The sequence below is a fragment of the Mastacembelus armatus genome, chromosome 5, assembly GCF_900324485.2.
Source record: "Mastacembelus armatus chromosome 5, fMasArm1.2, whole genome shotgun sequence".
In the NCBI taxonomy this organism is placed as follows: Eukaryota; Metazoa; Chordata; class Actinopteri; order Synbranchiformes; family Mastacembelidae; genus Mastacembelus; species Mastacembelus armatus.
In genome coordinates, this window is record NC_046637.1 from 20,130,481 (window position 1) to 20,157,611 (window position 27,131).

The 27,131-nt window shown below is 39.6% G+C and overlaps 1 protein-coding gene across 1 annotated transcript; it reads right to left on the reverse strand.

Moving 5' to 3' along the window:
• Positions 1–13,608: 13,608 nt before the first annotated feature.
• On the reverse strand, positions 13,609–26,318 carry LOC113130907 (uncharacterized). The gene is made up of 11 exons (XM_026307885.1): positions 26,234–26,318; positions 24,929–25,115; positions 24,737–24,828; positions 24,399–24,631; positions 23,903–24,139; positions 23,735–23,809; positions 23,418–23,634; positions 18,919–19,127; positions 17,918–17,990; positions 15,277–15,394; positions 13,609–13,804 (listed from the first exon to the last, which is right to left on the reverse strand). Exons 1-11 carry the CDS (start codon positions 26,247–26,249, stop codon positions 13,609–13,611), a joined length of 1,653 nt encoding a protein of 550 aa, XP_026163670.1. The 5' UTR covers positions 26,250–26,318.
• Between the last annotated feature and the right edge of the window lie 813 nt (positions 26,319–27,131).

The following is a 27,131-nucleotide window of genomic DNA, read 5'->3' on the forward strand; positions in this document are numbered from 1 at the left end:
TAGGAAACTAATCACCATAAACTGGTTGGCTAACTGGTTGGTCAAAGGTCAAACTGTCCCATGTGAAGTGGAGGATTTCTAACTGCTAAGAAAACAAAGACCAATAAAACTGTAAAATGTGATATGTGTGATATTGTAACCTTGTGTTTATACGATATGTCCCCTATAAAATAGCCCCATTCTTCACTGATGTTTTGACACTAATGATGGCTCCGGTGTTTTTCAGTGTCCAAGTATATAGTGAGCAAGTACACACAAAGCTAAATTCAATCATTATTGATGTGATTAATGCCTCATAGCCAGGAGGTTCTTAGTATGAACCTTTTGGCCAAGTGTGGAGTTTGTATGTTCTCCCTGTGTCTGCATGGGTTTTCCTCCCACAGCCCAAACACATGCAGGTCAGATTGACTGGTGACTCTAAATTGCCCATAGGTGTGAATAGTTGTCAGTCCTGTGATAGACTGGCAGTCTGTCCAGGGTGCACATCTCACCCAGTGTCAGCTGGGATCAGCTCTAGCTCCATCCGAGAACTTCTACAGGGTAAGTGGTATAGATAATGGATGGATGTTTCCTGCTATGCATTGTTAAAATGCTTGCCATATAACGGTCCATTGGCCTATCAGTGGCATTAACAATAGAAACATCAATGTGATGGGAGCTGTAGGTTAAGGGTCATTGTTCCTATTACTCTTGTGCAGCAGCAGAATGACCACAGATTAATAAAATATCAATTCAACTTTCCAGATCTGGGTAAGTTTATGTATTTGCATTCAAAAGAAATTGAGCAAATTACCTTTTAGTTCTTATTTGTTGAATCTTTTAGTTCTCATTTATTAAATCTTGATTTTATAGAAAGTGACAGGGCAAATTACATAACAATATCTATCCAAGGTTTGCTAATATTTGCTAATATAAGCCAACAACTCATACCAGACCAAATGGCCTGTAGAAGCAAGACCTGTAAAATAGACTTGGGAATTCAGGTTTTAACATCAGCAGGAAACAATATGGGTGTTTTCTTGAAAGCTTTAAATATATTGTACATATATTGAGGTTGCACATGTTGGTTACAAACATCTTGGCCATCAAATGAAACATAACAAACATAAATAGATGTGTCTGATCTGTCTGATCTCAATACTTGGTTATAAAGAGTGGGACAACATACAGTTGTCGCGTACTGTGGGTAGTGAATGAATGAATACCATAACAGCCTGAGTAAAGTAGTGTTTTGAATTTGAATTGTACAGTACCAACTCATCATGCTACGAGGCAGCAGTGTCATCACAAACAATACACTGGCCTTGAGGCCTGCGACTTCCATCGCTATTCTGTTGTTACACATACTGACACACCAACAAGCACTTCAGCTTCAACATGATAGTCTTTCTGAAGTATGAAAAAAAATCTTGAAGCCTGTCCCCTGTTGAGCGTGCCTATTTCAGTTCAAGTGGCACTGGAAACACAGGAGCTGTTGGATATGGTGTTTGTAGGACACTCGTCCTTGTCGCTCCCCTCGACCTCTGTTCTCAAAGACAGTTCTCTCAAGTGGCAGATCACTGTTTGGATCACTTCAGTCTGAAATATGTCCTTGTCATATAATGGGAAATGGACACAGGAGCATGGCTGCTATGTCAGTGTGAGAACAGTATACAGGACAACATTGTTCTTAAGCATCATCTGCTTCTCAGAGAGGTCAGTGTGAGAGCAGAGCCGTACAACATAGTGTTACTAGATTATGTTCAATTACCAAACATTTGTTTTCTGCCAACACATGTAAAGACAAAGAGAGTCATCTCTCTCTACAAATGAGGAGACTATTAGGGAGCAATTGTCAGAAGCACTTCCATCCTTGTTACGGTTATACACTGTGATAATGGCACTGTATTAGTAGAGTCCTGAGACATATAAAAGCACATGGTATGGATCTGAACAGCATGGGACATTTAATAACCCAGTTATGTAAAACAGACATACCATTATGTGTTCCAACTCATAAATGGTTTATTCTTGAGTTACTTCTGAATTACTACTCTGCCCAAGAGCCTTATAGAGTCCCACCAGTGGAAACTGAAAGAGAGGGACTACTGTTATACTCTAGCTAAATTTGTTATTCAGCAAAACTGTATTAGTGCTGCTTCACTGTAGTTTTATGTACAATTTCTTTGTTTAGTATTTTACCTAATTAGTACATTCCTTTGCAACAAAGTTTATACAGTGTTGCATGAGTGAAAAAAGGGTCTTGCTAATATGATACTTGAGATAATGTCAGTAATCCATCACGATATATGTCATATTGCTTTTCTCTTCTTTGCAGTCAGAGCAGGAGTTTTCTGGCATTTTAGTCTAGAGGGCATTAAAAATACATTGGTAGTGTAATATTCTTGTCATTGACATATGGAATTAAAAATATTATATGTGTTTAAAATATAGAAAATATAATATAGGGAAAAAAAAAATTATATTACTCTAAAAGTATTAATCTACAGGGTGAAAGGACTGTAATTATGTGAATTTTGAATTATGTGAACGGAGAGTGTTTCTTTCCAAATGTCCAAAGTAACATTTTCAGTATCTGTTCACTTAGATTAAATGGTTACATATTATCTGCCCAACAAGTGAGAAGAGGTATGCTTTTTTTTTATAAAAAAAAAAAAAGAAAGAATAAAGCAGGAATAAACAAATATAAGAGCTGCTGTCAGCTGCTTGGACAACTCAGCCACAGTTAGCACGTGTCACATTACTGTTATAGTAACTACATAGTGAATTGTTGCAATTCACAACAATTTACAACTTTTCAAGTGAGCAGAAATAATGTATTGCATCAAGTCTGTGCCTGGTGGAACTGACCTGAAAATCAAGAAAGGATGCACCAAATGCAGAATAACTAGGGTAGTATACAAATAAAAACAACTTCCAACACCAAATTTAATAAGGACAACAAGGACACATATGGTACAGTGGGGACACCACACCTGGAATACTTTTCCTTTTCTACAAGTTTACAGTTAAGGGAGTCTTCAATCCACAATGCCCTCAACTCACAGTTTAAGATGACATGTGATAGCAGCCCATGAAGGACTAATGCTATTTCTGAAGGCAAATATTATATAGTGCTGTATAGTTCTCCATATTCCCATAGGTGTGAGTGTCTCTCTGTGTCAGCCCTGTGTCAGCCCTGTGACAGCCTGGTGATCTGTCCAGGGTGTAAGCCACATCTCGCCCAATGTCAGCTGAGACTGGCTCCAGCTCTCCTGCAAACATGGACAGCAGGATAAGTGGTAGAAAATGGATGGATGGAATTCTACATATTTTTTTTTCCATAGTTTGTGTATCTAAGGGGTAATCATTGTGTGCCAGTGGCCTGATATTTACACAGCATACTGAGCTTTGAGGCAAGTCATATTTAATATTTAATACCTATTTGCATTTGAAGAATTGTAGAAAGAGAAGGTGAGAGTTGTTTGACGTGTACAGCAATACTAAAAGAAAGCTGGAGAAATAGTCCAAATCCTTCATCTGTTAAAAGTATATAATACTTTGATTACTAGTGTTGAAAGCAGCAATTTTGTCCAGCATGGATTAGTCTGCATTCATCAGGAAATCATCAGCACTGACAATGAGAGGTCATTTCAGTTCTGTTATTTTATAAAAACCAGACTGAAATATTTTCAAAATATTTTACCTCCTCTTGGAATTAATTGCTTTGAAAATAAAATACAGGGTCCCTCATGCAAAAAGATCTGAATATGACTCATTGTATTACAAATTTACTGCTTTCTATACTCTTTGTGCTATTTTATATAGCTGTTGTATAAACTTTGTATAAAAGAAAACTGCTGTATCTGCACCTGTGTTTTTAGATGGAATTAGTCCTCTGATATGAATTATACTGTAAACTGTGACCATGTTTGACCTCGTGAAAGCTAAACAGGAGCTGAGGCAGTGCTGCACAGACTACAAAAAATAAATGTAGATACAGCACATGCTGTGCAAAATTGTATGTTGTGGGTTACATCTACAGGGAACACTGCTTGTGACCAATTTTCTCATTACCTGGTGCAGCACAATTACAAAGCTGAGTGCTTGAGCTGATACTGCTCCATAAAACCTATTGGAGGTCCTTTGTGGTTTTTCGAACATAAAGTGTGTCTGTATAAACAGATGCCAGTTTTAAAGCGAAAACATCTGCACATCTTAAACTTGCTGGATCTCTTTCAAATTACCTGATGGCTTTGGGACCAGCATGGGCTTCAGGAACTCTAATGTTTTTTAATAACATCCAAATGGCCTGTCCTTTACTGGCCAGGTTCAAATGCTGTCCTATCCCGGCTGAGCGGATGTGGACAAGGTCAGGTGGTTTTCACTGCCGCACAACACGTGCATGCACCTTAATGGTTGCTCAGAGGATAGTGTTTAACATATCAGCTTGGATACTGCTCCTCCAGTTCCCGGCTTAATTCAAAACACTTGCGTAAAGGGTCAAAAATAAACTGTAATACTGAAATGATTAAATGTGAAATATTCTGTTGCTTGCAAAATACTTCAAAACACTGCACACCACTTTACTGTTGTGTTTAGTGACACGACTCGCATTAACAAAGTGATCTAATCGCGTGCTACTTTGCCGTGTTTACATGCATCTCTGCTCACTAATCGGATGTGAGGTTTCTTCAGAGTTCAGGCCCTGATCGCTTCATTAGTGTGAAGCTGCTCTTCCTCCAGAGCACACAGTACTAATACCATCTCCCTTCAGATACAGCTCTGCTGCCCAGAGTGGCCTCCCGAGGAAGCAGCACCATTAAATATTAATGCTATGTGTTTAGAGGGTTTTTATTTCAAACAGTGGGTTTGTCAGCATCTTATGTAGTGTTCCTCAAGATTAAGTCCATGTTGGAAAAAGGGGGTCCTGAAGCCTTATATAGCGTTGTGCCCTCAGAATAATTTAGGCCTGTTTTTCTAATGGTGTTTTCTGTGTTAATATCGCCAACATATTCACTGTGATTTTGGAGCATTTTTAAGTGGCTGAGAATGTTTGGGTGCATTTGAGTTGATATCACATCAAATATTTGATGCATGTGTTTCTCATAAGCTACTAAATTATGATAATTGAAGAGCGTGAACACAAGACACGTTGAGTCCCCTCAACATTCGTATGTTCATACCAGTTACTTTTATTGCTGGACTGCTGCACTCCATCAGTAAATGAAGCCTGATATGTCTACATTTATTAAAAATCTATCAAGAAATTTGTCATCTGTCCTCATTTTTTTGTCATTTGTTCTGTTGTCCTAGTTTACATGCCAATTTCACAATTACCCCCTCAAATGAACCTGACCTCACTCTCATATAGGGATGTGGTGTGTGTGAGCATCATCCTCAATTAGGTCAGGGGCATTAATAGTACAGTGGAAAACGAACACTCCCCACACCATCCTCCAGGAATTGCGCCTGACACTACTGACTCTCTTGAATCTATATTTGGGCCACGTGTGTGGATGTGTGTCACCCAAGACTACATGCCTAATCTCTGCCACAGAAAGTAAAGTGAGTTGTGTGCCCATAGGCGGAGATTGTCAAGGCACAAAGGAAGCTCCCAGCAGGCATTGCAAAAAACCAGGCCTTGGGCAGGTTTTTATGATACCTTTCAATCAGCAAATGATTCCCAGCTGAAATGACAGGTGATTTGACTCAGCCTCCAATTAATGACCTCATTTTAACAATTAAGAGCTGAGGAGGAAGGGAATGCCCTGCAAAAAGACAGCAAACACAGCCCAGAGGCGCGTTTTGACACTATGATAGTACAAGGCCCTAGCTATGTTGAACGTGACTGGAGCCTGTTGTCCTGGCTCAGGTGACCTCTCCCTCCTTTAATCAGGTGGCATCCTACAGCGAGAGCACACACTGGTAAGGACCTGGGATGGGAGGAGTGACGAGGGGTAGGGTGCATCTGGAATAGGGCAAAGAGGTGACAAGAGGATGGCAAGGGGATGATGGAGTGCACCACGCTGCGTGCCCCCCTACACCCTCCTCCACATTCCCGCCTCTCTTGCCCCCACCCCCTACAGCATAGAGGAAATTAAAGAGCTGTGTAGCAGGAGGAGAAGAGGGGAGGAGGGTGGTGATTTAGAGCGTGGCGCAGGGGGATGGGGACCCAGTGCATTGGAGTTAATTACTGAATAATGAGGAACAATTTATTGTGTTCTTGTTAGAGACATCAAAATGCTGCTGGATACTGCCTATAGAGAAGAACATGGCTCTCTCTTTCCTAGTGCATCAGTTAAAATGTGGTGTTTAACTCAGAGCCACTAAAGGGCCCTACCTTATAAAGTGGGGATGTTGATGAGGGGACTTATCACGTTGCGCTAAAATACTTCCAGTTTTCCTTCAGGCCCAGGGAGTTTATACTAAAGCCTAATGAGAGCTACAATGACTCAAGTTTGTTTTTTTTCCTTTGGCTTATGCTAATGATATATAAGGTACAAATACACTGACTATGCCTGTCAGGCTTTCCACTGTTTTTGTTCACTTACAGTAATAATGGAAACAGACGTACCATTTAAAACGGTTACTACTGAAACAATGGGTTGTTGATCTCAAAAGTAGAGAGAAGTGGGCTTCTGATTTATAGCTTATCAGCTAGAAAGCTATCTAATTAACTTAGCTCCATGAGTTGAAAACACAGACCTCCAACTGACTTTTTAATTATTCCAGTTGACTCACTCATGCTTCTAGTTGACTTATATTAAAATGACAACCCTTTACAAACTAATGAAGTTATTTAACAATATGCCTCTTTGGTGGCCTTGGGTGCTAGCCTGGGTTAATACTACATTGGATATGACGCTATCTTTAGGCTAGAATATTTTAGCCTCTGTTTAGATTTTTTTCATTGGGTTTTGTGGGGAAAAAAAACAAATAAATAAACACATTCCTGGGTTTTACTTTCTCCCTTAAGACAAACTGGCAATTCGATAGAGACACTTTCATGAGTGTAATAAATTAATGGTCATTTTGTAAGCATACAAAAGAAAACTACATCTCCCATAATTTTTTTTTTTGCTCCAGTGAAAATTTAGTGTGTTGTGTGAAGTAACATCCATGTCCATAAAATTCACCAAAGCTGTCTTTTAAAATCCATGTAGCCTACATGCCTCTTCTGTTGAGCTGTGATGCTTAGCCTGTAGATCATGTTTAGCCAACATTTAATTCATTCTTTTTTCCCTGTCCCACCGCTGTAAATCATCTAGGTGCAGAGGCATTCTTACTGCAGAGACACTCGCATGGTATCACACTCAGGGCATGTCATGCTCACAGTTATGAAATCCACATGCTTATAGATTACTCACACGAGTTGAAGTTTTTAAATAAGCTTTCTGCAGGGATTTCCATCCAATAATTGTTCATTATCACTATATACGCAGCATTTTCTCTTTGGTGCTTTCAGCGTTCCTTGAGACTGAGTATAACTGGATGCAACTTGAAGAAAGATAGAGAGACCCAACTCTCTCCTCTCATAACGGCAAAGTGTCAGACTTGCTATCAGTTCATAGCAGAGTGTGAAGTATCCCAACTCTTTGATGTGTTAAATATAAAATCTGACCACAGAACAAAGCAGCTGTCAGCAACCAGCACGTGTCAAAAGCAATCCACAGCAATTATTATTGAGTTTCTGTCACACACTCATCTGCTGTGCAGACACTGAGGTGTGTTACAGTATCACAGTGCTAACAAAGACTTCAGATAGCCTGCAAAAATAAACATCACAGGCTTCAGACGCCATCATCAAAAGGCTGCTGCTGATCATCTGCAAATAAGATGCACCTTCTGTCCAGGCAGAGAAAAGGTTAAATGTTTTGGTGCAACACAGTCAGAAGTATCAGTCCCAACACTGGATTGTGACCTAGAGAATATGACTTTAACTTTGTCAAAGGTTCCTTACATTAACAGCAACACAATCACTGGATCACAAATCACACATTGTAAGTTATGAGAGTTACATGCTGTGTCTCTCATGACATTGAGGGAGAAAGCGAGAAGGTGCTTGCTGAGTGTGTAGCCATGCTGTGTTGCCCAAATAGATACGTTCCATCTGAGAGTGATGCAGCCTTCGGAATGATCCTGCTAGACAGATGAGTGCTACTTGAATGTTAATGAGGGCTCCTTTAGACACGCATAAATTAAATGATTAGATGTCTGCAATCATGCAAGGTCCTTATGTGTCCCCTATTTATGGCATTTGAAATGTAGCTGCTGTTATTTACGACATGTCTCCCCTGCACAGGCTTCACCACCTGAGCAGCCTAACGCTTTCAAAAGACGAGTTTTTTAATGACCTGCAAATGAATCACTCTGGCAGAATCACAAGAGAAGCAGAGCCCTCCCCCTTTTTGAAAACAAAAAGGGAAATTGTGCCATCCACTGAAAAAGCTTGTCGATGTCTGGAAGAAAAGCAGTGGCACGGGAAGTGAGGGATGCAGTAAAACATATTTGTTTCAGAAATGCTGCTTACTGAAAGATACACTGTTGAGCCTCAGAGAGGGCCTTGGAGGATGGTACAGTCTCTGAAGGCAGTCACCTAACAATGAATCTTCTTTCTCCTTAGTTCACACACTTCATTGTCATTTACTAGTTGCAACAACAGCTATTTTCATCTTCATGATTGCATTAATTACAGCATAAGTTATGTCTCTTGGCTCCAGTAGTGTTTTCCCCATAGAAAACAGCATGTCAGGGCTTCAACAAAAGAAGGGAACAGTACATATACTCAGTTGGCACTTCATTAATCAACATAAGAAATCAGCATGGCTTGACACTACGCAGCTTGCAGTGGGTCTGCTGCTGGAGTTGTATTGTATTTTCTTTAAATGATTCCCATTTCGTTCTGTTCTGAAGATTTTAATGAGATTTAAGCTGCATTCTCATTATTGGAAAAATCAAAGAGATGCAGATGCATACATCCAAGTAGCTCAGTATGTAGACATAAAGCCTCATGACGGGCAGGCAGTAAGTGAATGTCAGAATCAGGCACATTTTAAAGATTCCCTCAGTTTCCAAAGAAGACCTATGGGTGCATGAGTAGCAAGAATGACAAGCACCTAAGTTACAGTCATCCACAATCACAATCAAGGGAGGGTTTTTTGTGTGTGTGTTTTTTTTTTTTTTGAAAAAGAGAAAGAGAAGAGAGAATTTTTTTTTTTCTTTAGATTCTCATTTTTTCCCCCCTCTATTTATTAGGGTAATGAATTTCCGACTGCAGTGCCAGTTCCACTGAGCCTGCTTCTCGGCCTAATTCTCTGTAACATTTCCTCATTGCCGCTGGGGAACATTATATGAAGGCAGGGCTTACAATACCATCAATATGCCCAAGACGACAATCGGACGTCTCATAGATATTAATGGAAGTGCAAATTAAATCAAAGTTGGAGTGCAGCTATCGGGGCTATGATCAATGCCTTTTGCACAGTCAGATTTAATATGGGGTTTGTAATTTGAGTATCCAAACAAAATGTGCATCTTAATGGGAAAGATGAAAGTAATCCCACATGGGGAGGAAATAATACATTAGCTGCATTGTAATTAGAGAACTCGGAGTGCAATGTTTCCACGGCTCGGTATTAATGTTGAATAAAAGCTTGATACATTTATGATGTGGATACAGGATGTGGACATTTGAATTGTTTTTTAAACACCTCTTGAGATGTCAAAGGAGGAATCATTGGGAATTAGTAAACAATCATAATCATGTTTGGCAAATGTATTAGCATCAATATGAACTAAACAAACATTCCAGTAAAGCAAAAACCGAGCACTCATCCGGTCCTGTGACTGATAAAACAGAAGGAACGCATCTGTGCCTTTTGCAGTCATGACAAAAGCACTGGAAGAAAAAATAACTCAGGTAAGGTTTGATTTGATTATGACATATTTGATTTGATTATAAAAAAAAAAAAACATGCATTTTAAAGCCAAGAAAGAACAAGTGAACACAACAAAATTATGTGAAACACGATTTCAGTAGAGAGTTGTCAATAAAGTCTGATTGTGCACATCACCTCACAAACATTCAAACAGAATACGATATAATAACACAGCTTGATAAAGCCCTCACACTTTTAGTTACTGGCAGCCCATCTGAGTACACACACAGAAGCCAGTTAAAGTGACCCCATGTGAAGTCAGCAGGTAAGCTACAAGGAGACCAAACAGCAAAACAGGTTCTCAATGAATAAAACATGAGATATCAAACATTGCTAGACAATGATCCAGTGTCTTCAGCAAGTCAAGTGAAACACACACACACACACACACACACACACACACACAGAATTTAAAGAACACAGAGGGGCTAATCAAACTTGATGCAACCTCTCATGGTCAAAATGAAACATCACACTGATGCCTGTACGCTACCACAAGACATTAACGCTAACAACCAGGTAGCTTAGCTTAGCATGAAGACTGAAACAAGGTAAAAGCTGTCCCCAGACAGCAAAATGCCAGCCAGCGCCTCTAAAGTTCCCAAATTAACATGAACAACTTGTTGAGGCTGAGACTTGTTCATGCACCAAACATAATGTAAAAACAACCATTTATATTTGGCTGCTGGCTCTATTTACTATACAATTAAAACAGTGGTATTGATATTCACATCTAAATCTCAGTAAGCAAGTGAATAAATCTAAATCTTGAACTGTTGCTTAAAGTGCAATGCAGAACTTGCTGTCAAAAATATTTGGTATATAGGCATTGTTGAAATATCTTTCTATAGATACAGAACCTAACTGCATTCGTCTTATCCAGCCACTGTTTTTTTTTTTAATGGAATGAAGACGTGTAAAGAAATGACCCAAAATATCTTGCATATGTATAAAAGTTTTGCATATACTATGCAGTAAAATGAGCCTATTCTGGCTACAATGATGATCAGATTTACCATCAGGTAATTAGTCAAATTAAATCATCTTGGGCCATTAAGTTTGAAGTTTACACAGCACTGCTTGCCCTTATTAGAAGATAAATGTTGACATTTTCGTTTTGTTGTTGCACTGGCCTACCTCTGATGATAGTATCAGGGGGCTCAACTAAATTTATAAGGGTAACATTTCATCTTTGAACACCTCACCGAGTAGGTATGTAACAGGATGTGATAATCCATCAATAAAAGTGTATTGATATTGTCAGATGTTAGTATGTCATCCATAAACCCCTGGGTCCTCTCGTCACGAGGACACAGCCTGATTAGCAACACATAATGCCTAATCGTGTTGTTCAGCATCGGCCCAGGTCCCCCTCTGAACGGCTGCTCCTGTAAAATGTTGCCTGCCGTGACAGAGCCAAACATTAATCAAAGCTGATTTGAAGTGTGCGGCTGCAAGTGCCTTTTTTCTGCTTGAGAACTGTTTAGAACAGCAGTGCTATGTAAAGCAGGGTCCCACTCTCCAGTGTAACAGGAGCAAAAGGAGGTTATAAATAATGGATTCAAGATCACTTACACCTCATGAAGCAGACTATGGCATCTGAGGGATATCATGTTTTGCTGTTGAAATTATAGATTTGGCTTTTTGGCTGCAATTGTAAATGAAAAAAAAACTCTTCAAGAGGGCTTTGAGTTTAGAGTTTAAGACAGCAGAACAACAGTTTATACACTACAACGGAACAATGACAATGAATAGACGTTAACAGAAGGACTGAGGGTAAAGAAGTATTTGGTCTCAGCTGTATTTGACAAGCATCCCTTTGGGTAGATGTATCAGTTTTTCTTGCAGTACCTGTCAAAACTAACCAGTGTCCCAGTTTCATGAAAACACTCACAATCCTATTTGGGTGAAGTAAAGATTTGGTCTGTAGATGCTAATGAATATAGGTCTATACCAGTGTTATAAATTCATATTTGTAATTCATTGTCTCTGCAATATGACAACTACTACAATCATCTCTTGAAAAATGATGGGTATGATTCCATTTAATGCATCTGAAATGTAATGGTCCACTATCACCGCACACTTAATTGAAAATGTTATTTACTTAGCATTTCTTTGATTGTTTCATGCTGATCTGTTTGCATAGTACAATTGGAGAGGTGTTCTTATTTTATCATAATCTTCCTACATAAAACTATGGCAGAGTTCATAGTTAATACTTTAGATGATTACAAATTATGTGATAACCTCTTATTGTAACTTTGTGTCTGTCAGTGTTATAGCTGCCTGTCTTTATACTGCCCCTCAGTGGCAAGATTGGACAATTGCTTTCAAAAGCCAAGTTGCCTTGTTCTGCAAAATATTGCATGAACGCACTGAGCCGAAGTTACATACTTCACCACAAAATATTAGGACAAGAATCCCAATAATTTCTAATATGCCAATGCAGCTGCAGATAAATGGTACAGAGCAGAAGAGATGATCAGATCTCACTCCATATCTTAATGGGATCCTCTCACACGCTATTCCCATTAATGACCAATCCCCAATTATGTAAATCAGAGAACGGTCACTAACAGTGAGAAGCTGAAGTTGCCCACATAAACACCAACAGTGTCACAGTGCAGAGAGTGCTAATTGGCCGCTACTTTTCATATAATTGCAGTGACTGGGGTCATGTCCTCGGCTAACCTCTCCTTTAAGTATTGTTTTTCAGCACACAAACAGTTAATGGAGCAATTAAGATGATGCTCACAAGCACCACTTGTGGGGACATTTGGCAAGAAAGTGCTGGAGAGAGGTAGACTGGGATGCTATAATCCTGCATATGGTACACAAGAGTCTTGGACCACTGGGAGCGGTACGTCAAAGTGCAGACAGTGCAAAGTACAACTCCCTGCGATTCTGTTCTGGTGCGAATGCAAACTGGTAGTCCCTGTGTAAGAACATTTAACCGAATAAAATTTTACTTCAGGTGCCATAACATAGTATTGTTTGAGGCAAATACTTTAGTTAGGTCAGTCTATTTGGTTATGTAAAAAGACCCATTTGCTGCAGTCAGTCATATACATTGCATGCACTCATGCAAAAAAAAAAAAAAGCCTCCTCTCTGTTCAACACAAACCTGTCAATCCTATTTAAATTGACTGCATTTGGATAAAACTGTGCAATAAAAGTAAACTACTGGTAGTTACAATAGATGAAAACATTATGTTATATCAGGGCATTTATCATCAGATTTATTTTATGAAACAGGATATTATGTATGAAGAAAACAACAGACGGTGACAAACACTATGTGGATACTACGTTTCAAGGGACAGTAATTAATTTTTTTTTTTTTTTTCACGCAAGTTGGCAAATATCTGTTGGGTGACAATAACATGTTATACTTATTTATTATTACCTGAAATGACACACTGATTTCTACTCACTAAAATGTTTAGTGTACCACATTTACATGACAACAAACTGAACATATAGAGAATGACCAGATGAAGAATATATGAGTCATATCATCGTACCATGAAACAGATGTTAACTGACCAAAAGTTAAACATCCAGTAACATTTAAACTGATATGGGTGTGAAAAAGGAGATCGTATGAAAGACACCTACTACTGAAACCAATCCCAAGAGACTGTGGAGGGGGGAAAAAAAAATTTCATCTCTTCATCTATCCCCTCTACCACAGACTTTGCCCACCCTCTATGACTAAGTTATGCCCTGTCATGTAGTCAGAGGCTTCAGATGCCAAGTAGACCACTGCAGCTTGCAGGTCTGTCACTTCAGCCAGTCTACCAGCAGGGATATCTGACAGCCAGCGCTGCACCAGAGGCCTCAGACTCTCTGAGTGGATGAGAGGGGTGTCAACAATCCCCCTGAAAAGAGAGACAGAAAAAGTGAGACAGAAAAAAACACAATGAAATCAGAAGACATCACAGTTCAGAGCCAGGAGTGACAGCATTGTTTCAGAGCCACCACTTTGGTGACAAAAATAAACCCAATTATCCTTTGAAGGAAGGGCATGGTAAGGCATCTCTGATGATATTTACTGTGGGACTGGTGGCGCTGTAATGACTGGCACATCTCAGGAAAAGCACATGGGTATTAGGGGACGTCTGGTATAATTTGCTCATAGCCTTTGGTTAACTACTTATTATATGCAACTCCTGCATACTGTTGCTCCTATTCCGAATAGAAGTGCGCTTGAACTACTTGAACTACGTGTTCTGAGGCAGTATTTATGTAAAACGTGTAAGAAACCGCTTACTGGGTGCACTGGTGTCTGTGGCTCTGTATCACAACAAATGCAATTTTCTCCTTTGTCTACAGTAAAATATCACAGAGCTTTTATATGAATAAATATGTCAACGTGTCCACGTGTGCCGACCCCTGACTTTTCACACAATTGACATAACAGTGACTAAAAGCCTCGAGGCCTGAATCATTGTTCAATGTATCCCAGTACCTTGATATAGAATTCCAACATTTGGCTAAATTAGCACTTCCAAGGAGCGTGTGACACCTTGGTTAACATATTCCACCTCAATTATATTTCTCCTCAGCTGCCCTGTTATCTGGAACCTTTCCTGGCAATCAGAGGTACTGTTTTCCCTCAGCCAATTTTCTAGATAAATGCAGCTTATCACCGCTGTGGCTAAAGTTGCCAATGGAATCAGGCTCCAGTCAACCTCGTGAGCACTAATTGTGTCCCTTTTTTATGCATATTTACCGACTGTCACTTCAAAGAAATCAACGACCCATTGAGACACCCAGTTAGGCAGGGGAGAGAGAATTGCTTCTTTGCAAATTAAAATTAGCAAACAAGCTGCCGATAAATAAAGCGTGGCTCGTTTGCAAGGGCTTTGTTCTGGGGCTGTGACTGGGCCTGGCTTGCCCAGCGCCACCAGAAGGATTTGCTCAGGGATGGCTGGGGCTAAGGGATGCTCCGCTTAACACCCCCCCCCCCCCCCCCCCGAACACACACGTACAGCCCTTCCTGTGTTCTCTTCTTTTCTTCACACTGCTCAGCTTCACAGACAAATAGATACAAACAAGGCGCTATTGTTGTGCCGACACTTGAGTGAGGTTGCAAATTTGATTCCCTAATTGAATAGAACAATTAGAGCAAGTCTTTGGTTGATTCATCCCTCAAGACGTCATCTAATTAAGCACTGATGCATTGTTTGAGGGCTTAAATTAGTGCATCATTCTCAAATGGGGCTCTTCATATGAAAGCAAACACACTAATCACCACTTCCTTTTGCAGCCAAATCCCTTACAACATTCAAAGGTGTGTTTTGGAACAGCTACATGAAAGAGAGGAAGGCTAAAAATGGACAACACTTACGGCGAGATGCAGTTGACACGCACTCCTCTGTCAATCCATTCAGCGCCCAGAGTCTGAGTCAGTTTGACCACTCCAGCCTTAGATGTGTTGTAGGAAAGCTGCTTTTGGGGATGAGGAACTGCAGGACAGAGGGGAAAAAAACTGGTTATCCTTCAGGACTAAGAAAGATAACATTGATGTCATTAGTAGTGGCATGTACTATATGTTGTTTATTTTTTTACCCATTACAAGAGGAACAAAACAACAGTTCCTCTGTCAGAGAAAACTTGCAATCTATACATTTTAAATTCCAGCTCATGTGGTTTCTTGTACATACTACATAAAAGCTCTTCCATTAGCTGCAGTGGGACTTTGCGGATGAAGCCATGTAAAATTAATTGCTTATACTGTCCAGTTATGCTCTGTCCTCAGCAACAAAGGCAGGGAGCCATTTGTTTGCCTTGACCATCACAGATGCTGCACACTGCATGGGATGCCGGGACAGGGGATCATTCTCTGCTGGTTGATTAATCATCACAAGGAAGGATCCAAGTTACATACAACTTTAGTAGTTAACCTCATCACCCGCCGATCTGACTGCCAAATGGCTTCAGTGTGAGGCCGGGATGATAAATACTGGCCAGCTGCATAGAGGCCGAGTCCAGCCCTGGGGAGAAAAAGCTTGTGAATCCTGCAAACATTGCTGGCATAAAAGAAGGAAAAAGCACAGGAGAGAAGCAGAAGTTGCACAAGACTAAAATAAAAAAAATTGATGTAAAGGGTGGGACAACAGCATCAGAGCTGAGAGCGTGATTGAGTGGCATTGTGTAGAGTGTGGCGGGATAGCAGAGGAAGGTAAGGCTAGACTGGGCTGGGCTGGATAAGGGTAGGCTAGGACCTCAGAGGAGCAGGCAAGGAGGAGCAGAGCCCAGAGCTTACACGCAGATTGAAGGTGAAATCCGACTTATCAGGACAGGAAACACAGCTCAAAATGCCTAACAGCACTAATCCTCGCTCAAGACCTGATGATACGGCCCCAAAATACCATTCAGAAAATGCCTTCATCCTTTAAATAAACCTGCATTGATGTTTTTGCCGTCTTAAAGAGCAGTAATCCCCAGAGAAGGGAAAAGGAGGTAGAAGGAGAGCATTCCCCAAAGCCTTCTTTAACATTCACCCTGCTGCTTATTGCCCATTTCAAGTGAGAGAAAACATGCTCCTTATCAGGCACGCCTTTACATTTTGAATTCTTCTTAGCAGATAAGGAGTTCAAATGATGCACTCTTTTCCCAGAATGGCACTGCTGTTGAAATATACATTACCATGCAGCTGAGATCTGACAGCAGGTATGAGTGTGAGAGTCACAAACCCCTCAGTAAGGTCATCATGCAGCCAAAAAATGGAGCGTGACTGTATCAACTTAGATATTTCCTGTCTGGGTGTCTTTGAGCTGCTGGCCATCATTCAGAAAAAAGTAATCATTGATGGTTGAGAGTGTATGTGTGCGGTGGGGGTGTCAGTGGGCACACACACACAGTCTATTCAGCAGATGGACAAAAAGCTGTCATTGTGCATTTTAATTGGGCATTTACGGCTGGTTTTTGGGCTTCCACTTGGCTAGAACAGGTCCCATCTGATTACACATTATGACAATATTATAACAGATGTCCAGACCAATAAAGTAAATTCCTGAAGGACTGTATGTAATGTGAGTAATTGATCACTCTTTTTTATGCCGGCCTCTATTTACCAGCATGCTCCTGTTTTACAGATTGCCCCTGCAGTCGGGAGTGGGGCCCATATGGCACAGCGGTTTACTGGTGATTTGACTGTACTGCTGATGAAGTGTTGCTGTTTCTCTGGAGGAACCTGTTGGAGAAGGAATATTGCACCGGTGCTGTGAATTACAAGGGTTTTGCTAGGCTCTCGCTAAACTCTAAAAGTGCCTTCCTCTGTTCAAACAAGGCCGCTGGCACAGGCTGGGGTTTTGGCATTGCACAGGAACCCTCCCTTCCCAAGTTGGACCTCAGGTTGCCTTTCACATCCTCCAGACAGCTCCGCAGAGAGAGGATGTTTATTATGATGCAAAACTGCCTCAGTGAGACGCAATCACAACACTTTGTATTTCCTGCTATGCTTACTGTATGCATCTCTATAGAACGGTTTAACTGGGGTAAAAGTTGCAAAGGCAAAAAGCTGCTTAATCCCGTTTTAAACGTGCAGGTTCACCTTAATTTTTCATAAACAGGGACTCTGCAAAACATACTAAAGCTGATTTTATTCGTACTCAACTTTCCCACTCTTATGTGACATGAGGACTTTTTTTTAATGATCAAAACTATATAACCTCTTAGCAGACCACCTAATTATGGTACTGAAGTCCAAAAATAATATACCTAATACAAAAGCTCTGATTACAGTCATAACCCTGGTCTCTTTTAAAAGATTAAAAGATTTAAATTTTAACAACAAACAGCCAGAAGAACAGCAAAGTATTTCTTAATATGATGTATATTCTCACTCATAGCTGTGCGGCACAAATGTATTTAACTCTCCCTTCCTCCTCCTCTTCCTTTTAACCCAACTTCCGCACCAAATGGAGAGATTAAAAGCAGACATGAGGGGCTCCAGAGAGAAGGTGGGGAATAGAATCATCACTCACCTATTAGACTGGCCATGGAGGCAGTGTTGATAATCTTGCCGTATCCCTGCTTCAACATCACTCGACCTGCTGCCTAAGGCAAGGATTTGGGGAAGAGAAACACATTAAACACTTTATTGTGGCACTGATATGGTACCAAATGCCTAAGCAGAGATCAACACAAAAAACATGTAGTTTATCCTTGGAGACAGACATAGTTCTTAAACAACATTTGGTGCACCTGAGTGGATTGTGAATGTGCACATAAGAGGTGGTGAAACAAAACTGGTACTGAATGAGACAATCTGGAACTATATCTAGTAACAGTAGAGCAGTTAGCAGCTGGGTAGACCATTAGTAATTGGGTCAAACTCCTAACCGGTTCTGACACAAAAGGACTACTGCAAGACTATGTAATCAAAAATCAGTTTGGATCTTTCAGTATCATTTCACTACCAAACTGATATCCAAATTAGACATGTTTGGAATTGATGAATAAATTCTCAGTGTTTAATTTAGTAGACATTTTGCAAGTACATTTTGTAGCCCTTGCATTATTTGTACCTGCTGTGTGTGCAAATACATTTCTGTGTAGTAGACAGCATGTATTTGCAAATTTGTTTTAAGAATTTCAGAATAAAATATGAATAAGTCTTCCTTCATGGTTCCAGAAAATGATTATGATTCTAAATTGATTCAAAAAGAAAACTGTTGGTTTATATGAAAATTAAGTGCCACAAAGTTAAAAAGTTGGCTCATAGTTGTTTTGGAAATGTTTATTAGCTGAGCTTGTCATTGTTTACTGACCAGGGAAATCAAGCACTGGTGCAGAATTTCATTTTCACCAGCACATCTTGCTGAAATACTATATTCTAATTTCCCTCCTCTGACTGACTTTCCAAGAAATCTACATGCCCAATAGAAGACAAAATATTTCCACTTACCAGTAATGTTTTATAAAGTACAAGATTGAAATTACGAAAGTATTCGTGAAATAAACTTTTAGTACATGTGACACACACCTGGCAGCACATAAACATGCCCCTCAGGTTGACATTAAAGGTTTGGTCCCACTCCTCTAGACTGGTGTCTTCACTGGCTGAGTTCATGTTGATGCCAGCATTGTTACAAGCGATATGGATCGCTCCCCATTTGGAGACAATGTTGTCAATCATTCGCTGGACATCATTTGACTTGCTAATGTCAGCGGTGACCGAAATGGCATTGATACCTATTTAAAAAAAACACGTTAATTGGTTAGAATACTTTGCACATATTGTAACTTTACACATCATATAAAAAATAAAAATAACTACTATTACTGAATGGCATTTTAAGGTGTACGCACATTGTTCTATAGGAGGCCAATAAAGAGAAAAATCACAGAAGTTTTGATAGAACAGCTTTGGGCAAATGACTACATCTTATCCTTTACTGTGCTGCCATCTGCTGGCCAAAAACAAAGACACATGGCAACATTGTCGGTGTGTGACATTTGGATTAGATATGTAGTGCACTAACTCAGTTTGGGTGTATTCACACAGTGACTGAGGATGTGCTGGTGTTCCAGCCGCTGTTGCTTCAGTGTTGAAAGGTCCATTTATCAGTATGGTATGTCTGTCACTGAAGCTTAACCTGTTAAACAGGACTTGCAGGTTTTCACAGGTTTTCATTTTGCTTTAAAAGTCTTCACATATCACAGCTCTTTAAATTTTATGTGTATATTTTTTTGCATTAAGTACAAATTTTAGAGATTCTAACAATTAAACACAGTTTAAGGGTAGAAATATGGCTAGAAAAAGACATCATTTATATTGCTGATGCACAGTTACTGGCCCCACCAACCTGCAGTTTCTATTTGTTGTTTATTGTTGCTGTTCCTTTCTCTCTCCTCTATCCACTCACCCCAACTGGTTAAGGCAGGTGATAATGATAAAGAGTTTGATAATGAGTTAATTCTTTAAGCAATTTTTCCATCATCATAGCATTTATGTTTACTGTGTGATCCTTTGTAGCATTTGTATTTATGTCTGTTTGCATTGGAGTAACCCCCCCCCCCCAGACCTAAACAAATTCCTTGTGTGTGTGTGCACACACACTTGGCAATAAAGCTCATTCTGATTCTGATCATAATTGTGACAACTTATTGCTTTTGCTTATCTTAACATCACCTTAAATGTTGGACTCTTGGTCTGTTAGTCTAGAAATTGTGAATTTTCATTCATTTTCTCATTTAGTTTATTTGTAAAAGTGCCATTTGATGCCATGTGGACACACTAAATTCAGTTTAATTTCTAAAATTAAGGTAACAATCATCACAGTATAACAAGTCTGTCTGTTTAGGAAGCACAAGTGACAGTGAATCAGTTTCACCTGCCTTGCTGCAAATGAAAGTGACAACAGGTGCAGTGGAGAGGCACAAGCATGACAAACCCTAAAAGGGGAATGATTTTACATTTGGTGGCCACAGACAAATGTTCTCTCCTTATCCTTCCTGAGTGATTCTGCTCAAGGTTTGTGTTTTGCTAGTGTCCCTATTACACTTATGCAGCCCAATCAGGTCGCACAGGTAGTCCAGTTATTCCAAGCAGTCACATCCATACAGTATTGTTCAAAATAATAGCAGTACAATGTGACTAACAAGAATAATCCAGGTTTTTAGTATATTTTTTATTGCTACATGGCAAACAGGTTACCAGTAGGTGCAGTAGATTCTCAGAAAACAAACAAGACCCAGCATTCATGATATGCACGCTCTTCAGGCTGTGCAATTGGGCAATTAGTTGAAATTGTACTGCTATTATTTTGAACAATACTGTATATGCAGTCGCAAGAAGGTTTGCTGTGTCTCCGAGCACAGTCTCAAGAGTATGGAGGAGATACCAGGAGACCGGTTGTTACACCTGGAGAGCTGAACAGGGCTGAATAAGGGCAACAACCCAGCAGCAGGACTGGCAAAACACAAGCACATCATTGCCCCAAAATAATCAGCAAAGAGCACCACTGCCTGGCACAAACCAACTGGAGAGACATGGCTGCAGATCAAAATGTGCAGTGTGTCAAAGTACATTCCACTGGGCCGAGGACTACACACACAAAGGCAAGCAAGTCAAACTGACTGAAGATGTAAAAGGACTCCACAGACAGCATGGAGTGATCATTTTAACACTTGCAGCACACAGCTGGAGACAAAACAGAATTCACACGAGGAGGCGGAATAAAACATTGATTCAGGCTGGGAATTTGATTCCATCTCTGGGCACTCTATATGTGAATGATATAAGTGGACAAATATGTGGAACAGTTGCTATGCCAGTTGTCCGCAACTGGCTCACACCATATCCAGTCCATGTTCCTTGGATAATTGTGTTTTTACATGCAGCTGACCAGGATAATGTCTAGCAGTGGTCAAGTGCGTGACTAACAGCATGTTACTTCTTTTGGGTTAATGTGCTACTCACTTTTGATTTAAGTGTGAAATTCTAGTAAACAAGTGCCTTTTTGATGTAATAAAATTTAAGATACGTTTAAATGTCATCACACAAAAATTGTCTTTTTTTTTTTTTTATTACAAGTGTCAAACTCGTTTAAGGCATAAAGGTAATATTTTGACAATAAAACGTTGAAGACTTCTCTATAGCAAAAATAATTATATAAAATAAAATATACTTCTGTAAAAATTAATAAAGATTAATCGAAAAAACAATCGATTATTCAAATTGTTGCTTGTTGAAAATTCCTGCAAAAATTGGACTAACCAAGTGTTAAGATTAAAACTGCAGTTGTTCCAATAAATGTCTCATTGCTTCTGAGCAAGGCCTTCCTGAAAAGAGCAGGAACAGCACTGGACATTAAAAATGACAAGGCAGTGATGTTTAACCAACCTGTGGAATTTGAATTTACAAGCTCTAGGCATTCCTGTGTGAACCTAATGAACAATGAAAGTAACCCTAACAACATGCAATGTAGCAAGCAAATCTTTGCAACTATGGAAGATGACATGCCAAAGGAGAGAAAAGATGAAATCCAGACAATCTTCAAAAAAAAAAAAAAAAAAAAAAAAAGAACTCACAGAAACAAAATCCTGATGAAGCCTTCATATACAGTTTGGTCATGATTCTGCTGCCAAACTACTGACACTTCTAAACAGCTCAGGCAACAAAGACACAGAATGCAACACCATCCTGTAGAAAACTGTAACAGAATGTGAAATATATCAAAGATATATTAAAGCTAAACCAAAACTTGCTGTTGGCCTACCCCTGGCATCTCGGTAAATTCAAACTGTAGCTGTAGATCTGCATGAGATTGAACCAGGTCTGTGGTATCTCCACACTGATCAATTTTCTCAGTTTTAATATTTAAGGTCTGTTTAAATGTCATCACATGTAAAAAATAACTTGAGTTCTTTTTTTTTTTGATTCCATGTGTAGCAAACTCATTTAATGTGTCATATTTTGACAATAGAATGTTGAAAACACACTTTTCTCTATATTCTTTTAAACGTCAGACTATTAAAATAGTCATTTGTTGCAACCCTACATCTAACAAAAGAGACAGAGCATGAGGTGAGGGAAGTGGGGATACAGAAGTGACAACTGGGGGGGCACACTGATGCAAAACAGCACACAAATGACAACTCAGAGACATGCAGTGGAACTGAGCAGGACGCACCCTAAAAACCCTAAAAACAAGGCAAATTGTAAAATACAGGGACAGAGATAAAAGCATTGTGCATACAGCTGAAGTCTTAGGGCATGCAGGCAAAGCCACAGATAAACATAAAAACTGGTATAACCTGCTGCTTCCACCAGTGTAAGTGGCACTACAGAATCAATTAACGTGTCAAATGTTGGGGAATCTTAGAGAGAATCCACTGTTAGTCTGTTAGTCTGATTTTACTGATGTATGTGAGGATGTGTATGTAACTGATGTGCATCAATGTAAATGATGTTTCAGAAAAGAAGATTTGACTTTGCAAAACAGGAAATGACAAAGAGCAGGAGAGAGAACAAGTTGCTTGAGAAAATTAAAGATGAGGGACAAAAGCACATTCCTACCACATTCCTAGGTTATTGCCCAAAGTGCAAAAGGACGCACCCACATGTGAGTTAGTCTCTTCAAACTTCTTGTAGCATTGATTTGTCAAAGACAGTCGACACCTAACTCCATGGATATAAAACTTGTATTTTTACAGGAAATGTAACTGTTGCATGAAAGTAGATCCAGCTGTGTTCTAATTGGAATTTCTGTTGTGTGGGAATAATAAAGTGCAGGTACATCAAGAGAGCTACATGTATTGTGTTGTTGTGTCTAGTATCAACTTACTTGTATTACACAATGTACATTCTTAAAAATTTTCACCTTGAATAATTTGCTCATCAGGAGCCAATGTTTTAATTTCTGAGCAGTATATAGTATTGGCCTGGGTTCAACAAAATTGTGGGAACAGGATGGAAATATGTTACTCATACTTAAATCCTAATGCTTAAATCTGCACTTATTGTATTAACACACATACCTTTAAGAAAGAGCTCTTGAGCCACTGCCTCAGCTTTTGCTTGATCCAGGTCTACCACAGCCACTTTTGCACCAGCCTCACCCAGGGCATGAGCGAATGCTCGACCTATGCCCTGCCCAGCGCCCGTCACGTAGGCCACCTTTCCATCAAGCCGCATCCGATCGAGGATGGGGCGGCCCTTGACCCCATGGAAAACCTTGTCATCTGTTATTTTACTCTAATACACAAACGCACAATGAGCATAATTAGAGAGAATGATGCTATTGCAAAGAGACTAACTTGCAGCATGCAGAAATCTGCAGTTATCTCAACAGTACCTGTGTTCTTGAGCACTCAGAGGCCACGGATGCTCGGCGTATGACACTGATGCCATCTCTGAGAGGAATAATCACCTTTAACAAGAAGGATGTTATTAATTTATTTATTAAGAGCTATCTGTCCAACACATTAGCATGTGACCTACCATGTGAAAGTTTAATCCTTACCTGCTCCACACGTGGATCAGTAGAGACAAACTGGTTGAATTCTCGAAGGGCCACTCCATTGTCATCTGTGGTGTCTTTAAGATAAACCTTGGATTTGAACAGTGAGTTATCTACACATATGACCCCTAGTAGCCTTAGCAGATTGTTATCCAGGATGAAGTTGTAGTAGTTGATGTAATTCTTCTTGTCAGCATCAATGAAGATCATGTCGAACTGCTCACCTGCAGCAGCAAGTTCCTGCAAGGGGTAAACAGTTGTTAGAAAACCAACCATGTGCCCCACAGTTTGTTGGCTCATTAATAATAAAAACAGAAGACTCTGTGCTAACCTTTTCCTGCTCAGATTATGCAAACTTATAACAAAGACACTATAGCTGTAAATGTTAAAAGGGAAACATGCTAAATAATTTGTTTGTAGAAAAAGGACCAACAAATCTGAAAGATCTTAATAAACACAGAGTTTAATATTCTCAGTAGTGGTTTGCTTTTTTTCTCACCTTCAGAGTGTCCATGGCAGATCCAATCTTGACTGTAATCTTACTGCCATGTGGAGATTTGTCAAAAAAGGGCTGAGCAAAATCTTTGAGGTACGGCTCCAGCTCACATGCAACTAGGGAGCCGTCCTCAGGAAGCCCTTCTGCCATGGACAGAGCTCCATAGCCAGTGAACATCCCGATCTCTAGGACCCTCTTGGCTTGTATCATGTGGATCAGCATCTTCAGGGTTTGGCCTACCAAAAAAAAAAAAAAAAAAAAGACACACCAGGGAGTACACTGGTTATATTGCAAACCAGGGTATATAATATAATGGCAATGAGCAGTCCACAGTTCACAACCTTCAACATGCCCAGTGATGCACTCCTTAGGAAGCCGGAACTTTGTCTTTCCCTCCTTGTGAACTTGATCCCAATCGTGAGATGATGTTTTTCTTCAATTACACATGAATAAAAAATATTAGAAAGAGATATGTTGTTATTTTTCTCTAAAGCTTCACAATGTTATACTGTATATTCAAAGCTACAACATACTTAAAAAGCTCTGCCAGAGGTTCACTTTCCTCTGTGGTCATTTTCTCCAGGTAGTCATCCAGGCCACTGGCTATGTCCAGAGCTTTCTGCAAGTTGTTTGTCAAGTTGTCTGGGGCATTGACACTTTTCGCTATCTCCTTGGCTTTTGTTAGGAGATCCACTATGACTTCCAATGGGGTGTCAGGAACTGGGGGAGAAATCATAGCAATTTTAGCAATGAGCTACACACTCTTCTCTTGCTCCGGGTGTGATACGATAGACCACCCGAGAGGGCTTCAGATAAAATTATGTTGCTGGAGTACTTACAACCTCTTAATAGCAATGAACACAACAAAAACAAAAAAATGACCAAGATCTGTCATAGCTGACAGTGTACTTCAAATTTCTTACACTGACAATAAATCAAATTCCATCAGCCCAAATATTATAGACTAAAGGTGGGGTTTAAGCCTACTTTGCCTGGTGGATAACCCAACCTTGACTCTTAGTAGTATGATGGAGGGTTAAAACCATAAATTATGCTCATTATCCAGTTATCTTCTGAATTCCTCAATTGTTCTGGCTTTAAAAAGGACAAAACTGATGAAAAATGCCCAACACAATTACAGCAGTAAACATTTCATACAGTAGAAACACTTTTCCAAATTTGGAAAATGAATATATATATATAAATATATATTATCTGCAATTAGCCTAAACCATCTCAGAGAAACTTTGCAGGGCTGCAATCCCTAGGTTGGAAACCGCAGGACTGATCTAGTTAAATATAAGTGAAATAGTTCCTCTCTGACAACAGTAAAGGTTTCTTACTCAATATTTTTCTCATATGCAATAACAGACCAGTCAAACAATCAAATAGGATTTTATATATATATATATATATATACTGTATATAAAACAGAAACTTGCATTTGACACACTTGAAGTACATTTTACTAAGTAATGAGTTTCTATGCAATGACAATACAATTTAATCTAATTTTAATCTGAGCAACACCACAGTGACTTCAATCTGAGCTCACTTTGAAGAAACGCAATACGTGCAATATTCTTAAAATGCATAAGTACTTCTTCCAATATTAGATTATTTTATTTATTTATTTTCTGTGTAAAAGTGTTTTCCTTGTACTGAGTCAGGATCTAAGAGCCGGTGTCTGTCTCGGCAGCTGGCCGCCTTTGGTTTCACATGCTGAGTCTGCTGAATGAGGCGCAGACAAACCCCAGGAGTCCACACCGGAGTCCGGAGAAGTTTGATTCCCAAAGTACGTGTTAAATAATGTTTATAGCTTAAAAACAAGAACTTACCTTGCTCGATGGGCATGATGCGATTATGGGCGTGACGATTTTAGACAGCGGTCCTCTCAGTGGGAGTGGGAGTACCGGCTAAGGCGGCGCTGAAGTTTGAGTTATGCCACAGTTGAGTTATATCAGGGTATATATAACTGTTCAGACTTGTGCAAAGACTACCCCAGAGGCGAAACGGTAGGCTACCTGCCCAACTATCTTTGACACGTCAGCAGACCCTTTTCATAAGACTTCAAGGTCACTAAACAATGCGGTCTTATATATCAAACATGGTTTGCTGGTGCGAAGTGCAGTTTATCGGAGAGCATAGAAGTGTTTGGGGATGTAGTTTGAGGACTGGCTGGAGCGCATGGAATGACGCTGGGTTTTTATAGCTGTGACCTATGACCTTGTCTCCTGCGCAGTGTTGGATATACAGCGTTTTTTATTTATTTATTTATTTATTTATTATCCAGGTGCTTGCTGCAAAAACTAAGCAAAACACCTTCTTCCAATATAATGTTGGATGATACAGCAGACGTATTAAATATATCTCGGATGTTATTGCCAGAGCGTTTCACCTGGAAAGTCGAAACGTTGACACTGGAAACCAGCTTCATTCAACAATTGGCCCCGCCCTCCTCGCCTTGAGTAACAGTCATTTTCCTGGAAAGGGATTTTGTTAAATAACGACACTGGGAAAAACAGCTTTATGAAATACAAGCCAACAATGCCAGGTTATATAAAAAAAAAAAAGCTTTTGTAATAAACTGTTTTAAACAAGCATGATGAAATAAAATTTCCTAATAATGAGTACATTTGTAGAACACAATGACATGGATTTTAAAGATATTATTTGACATATATTATTTGATTATTCTAACAATAATTTCATATTTATTTATTTTATTGTTAATCA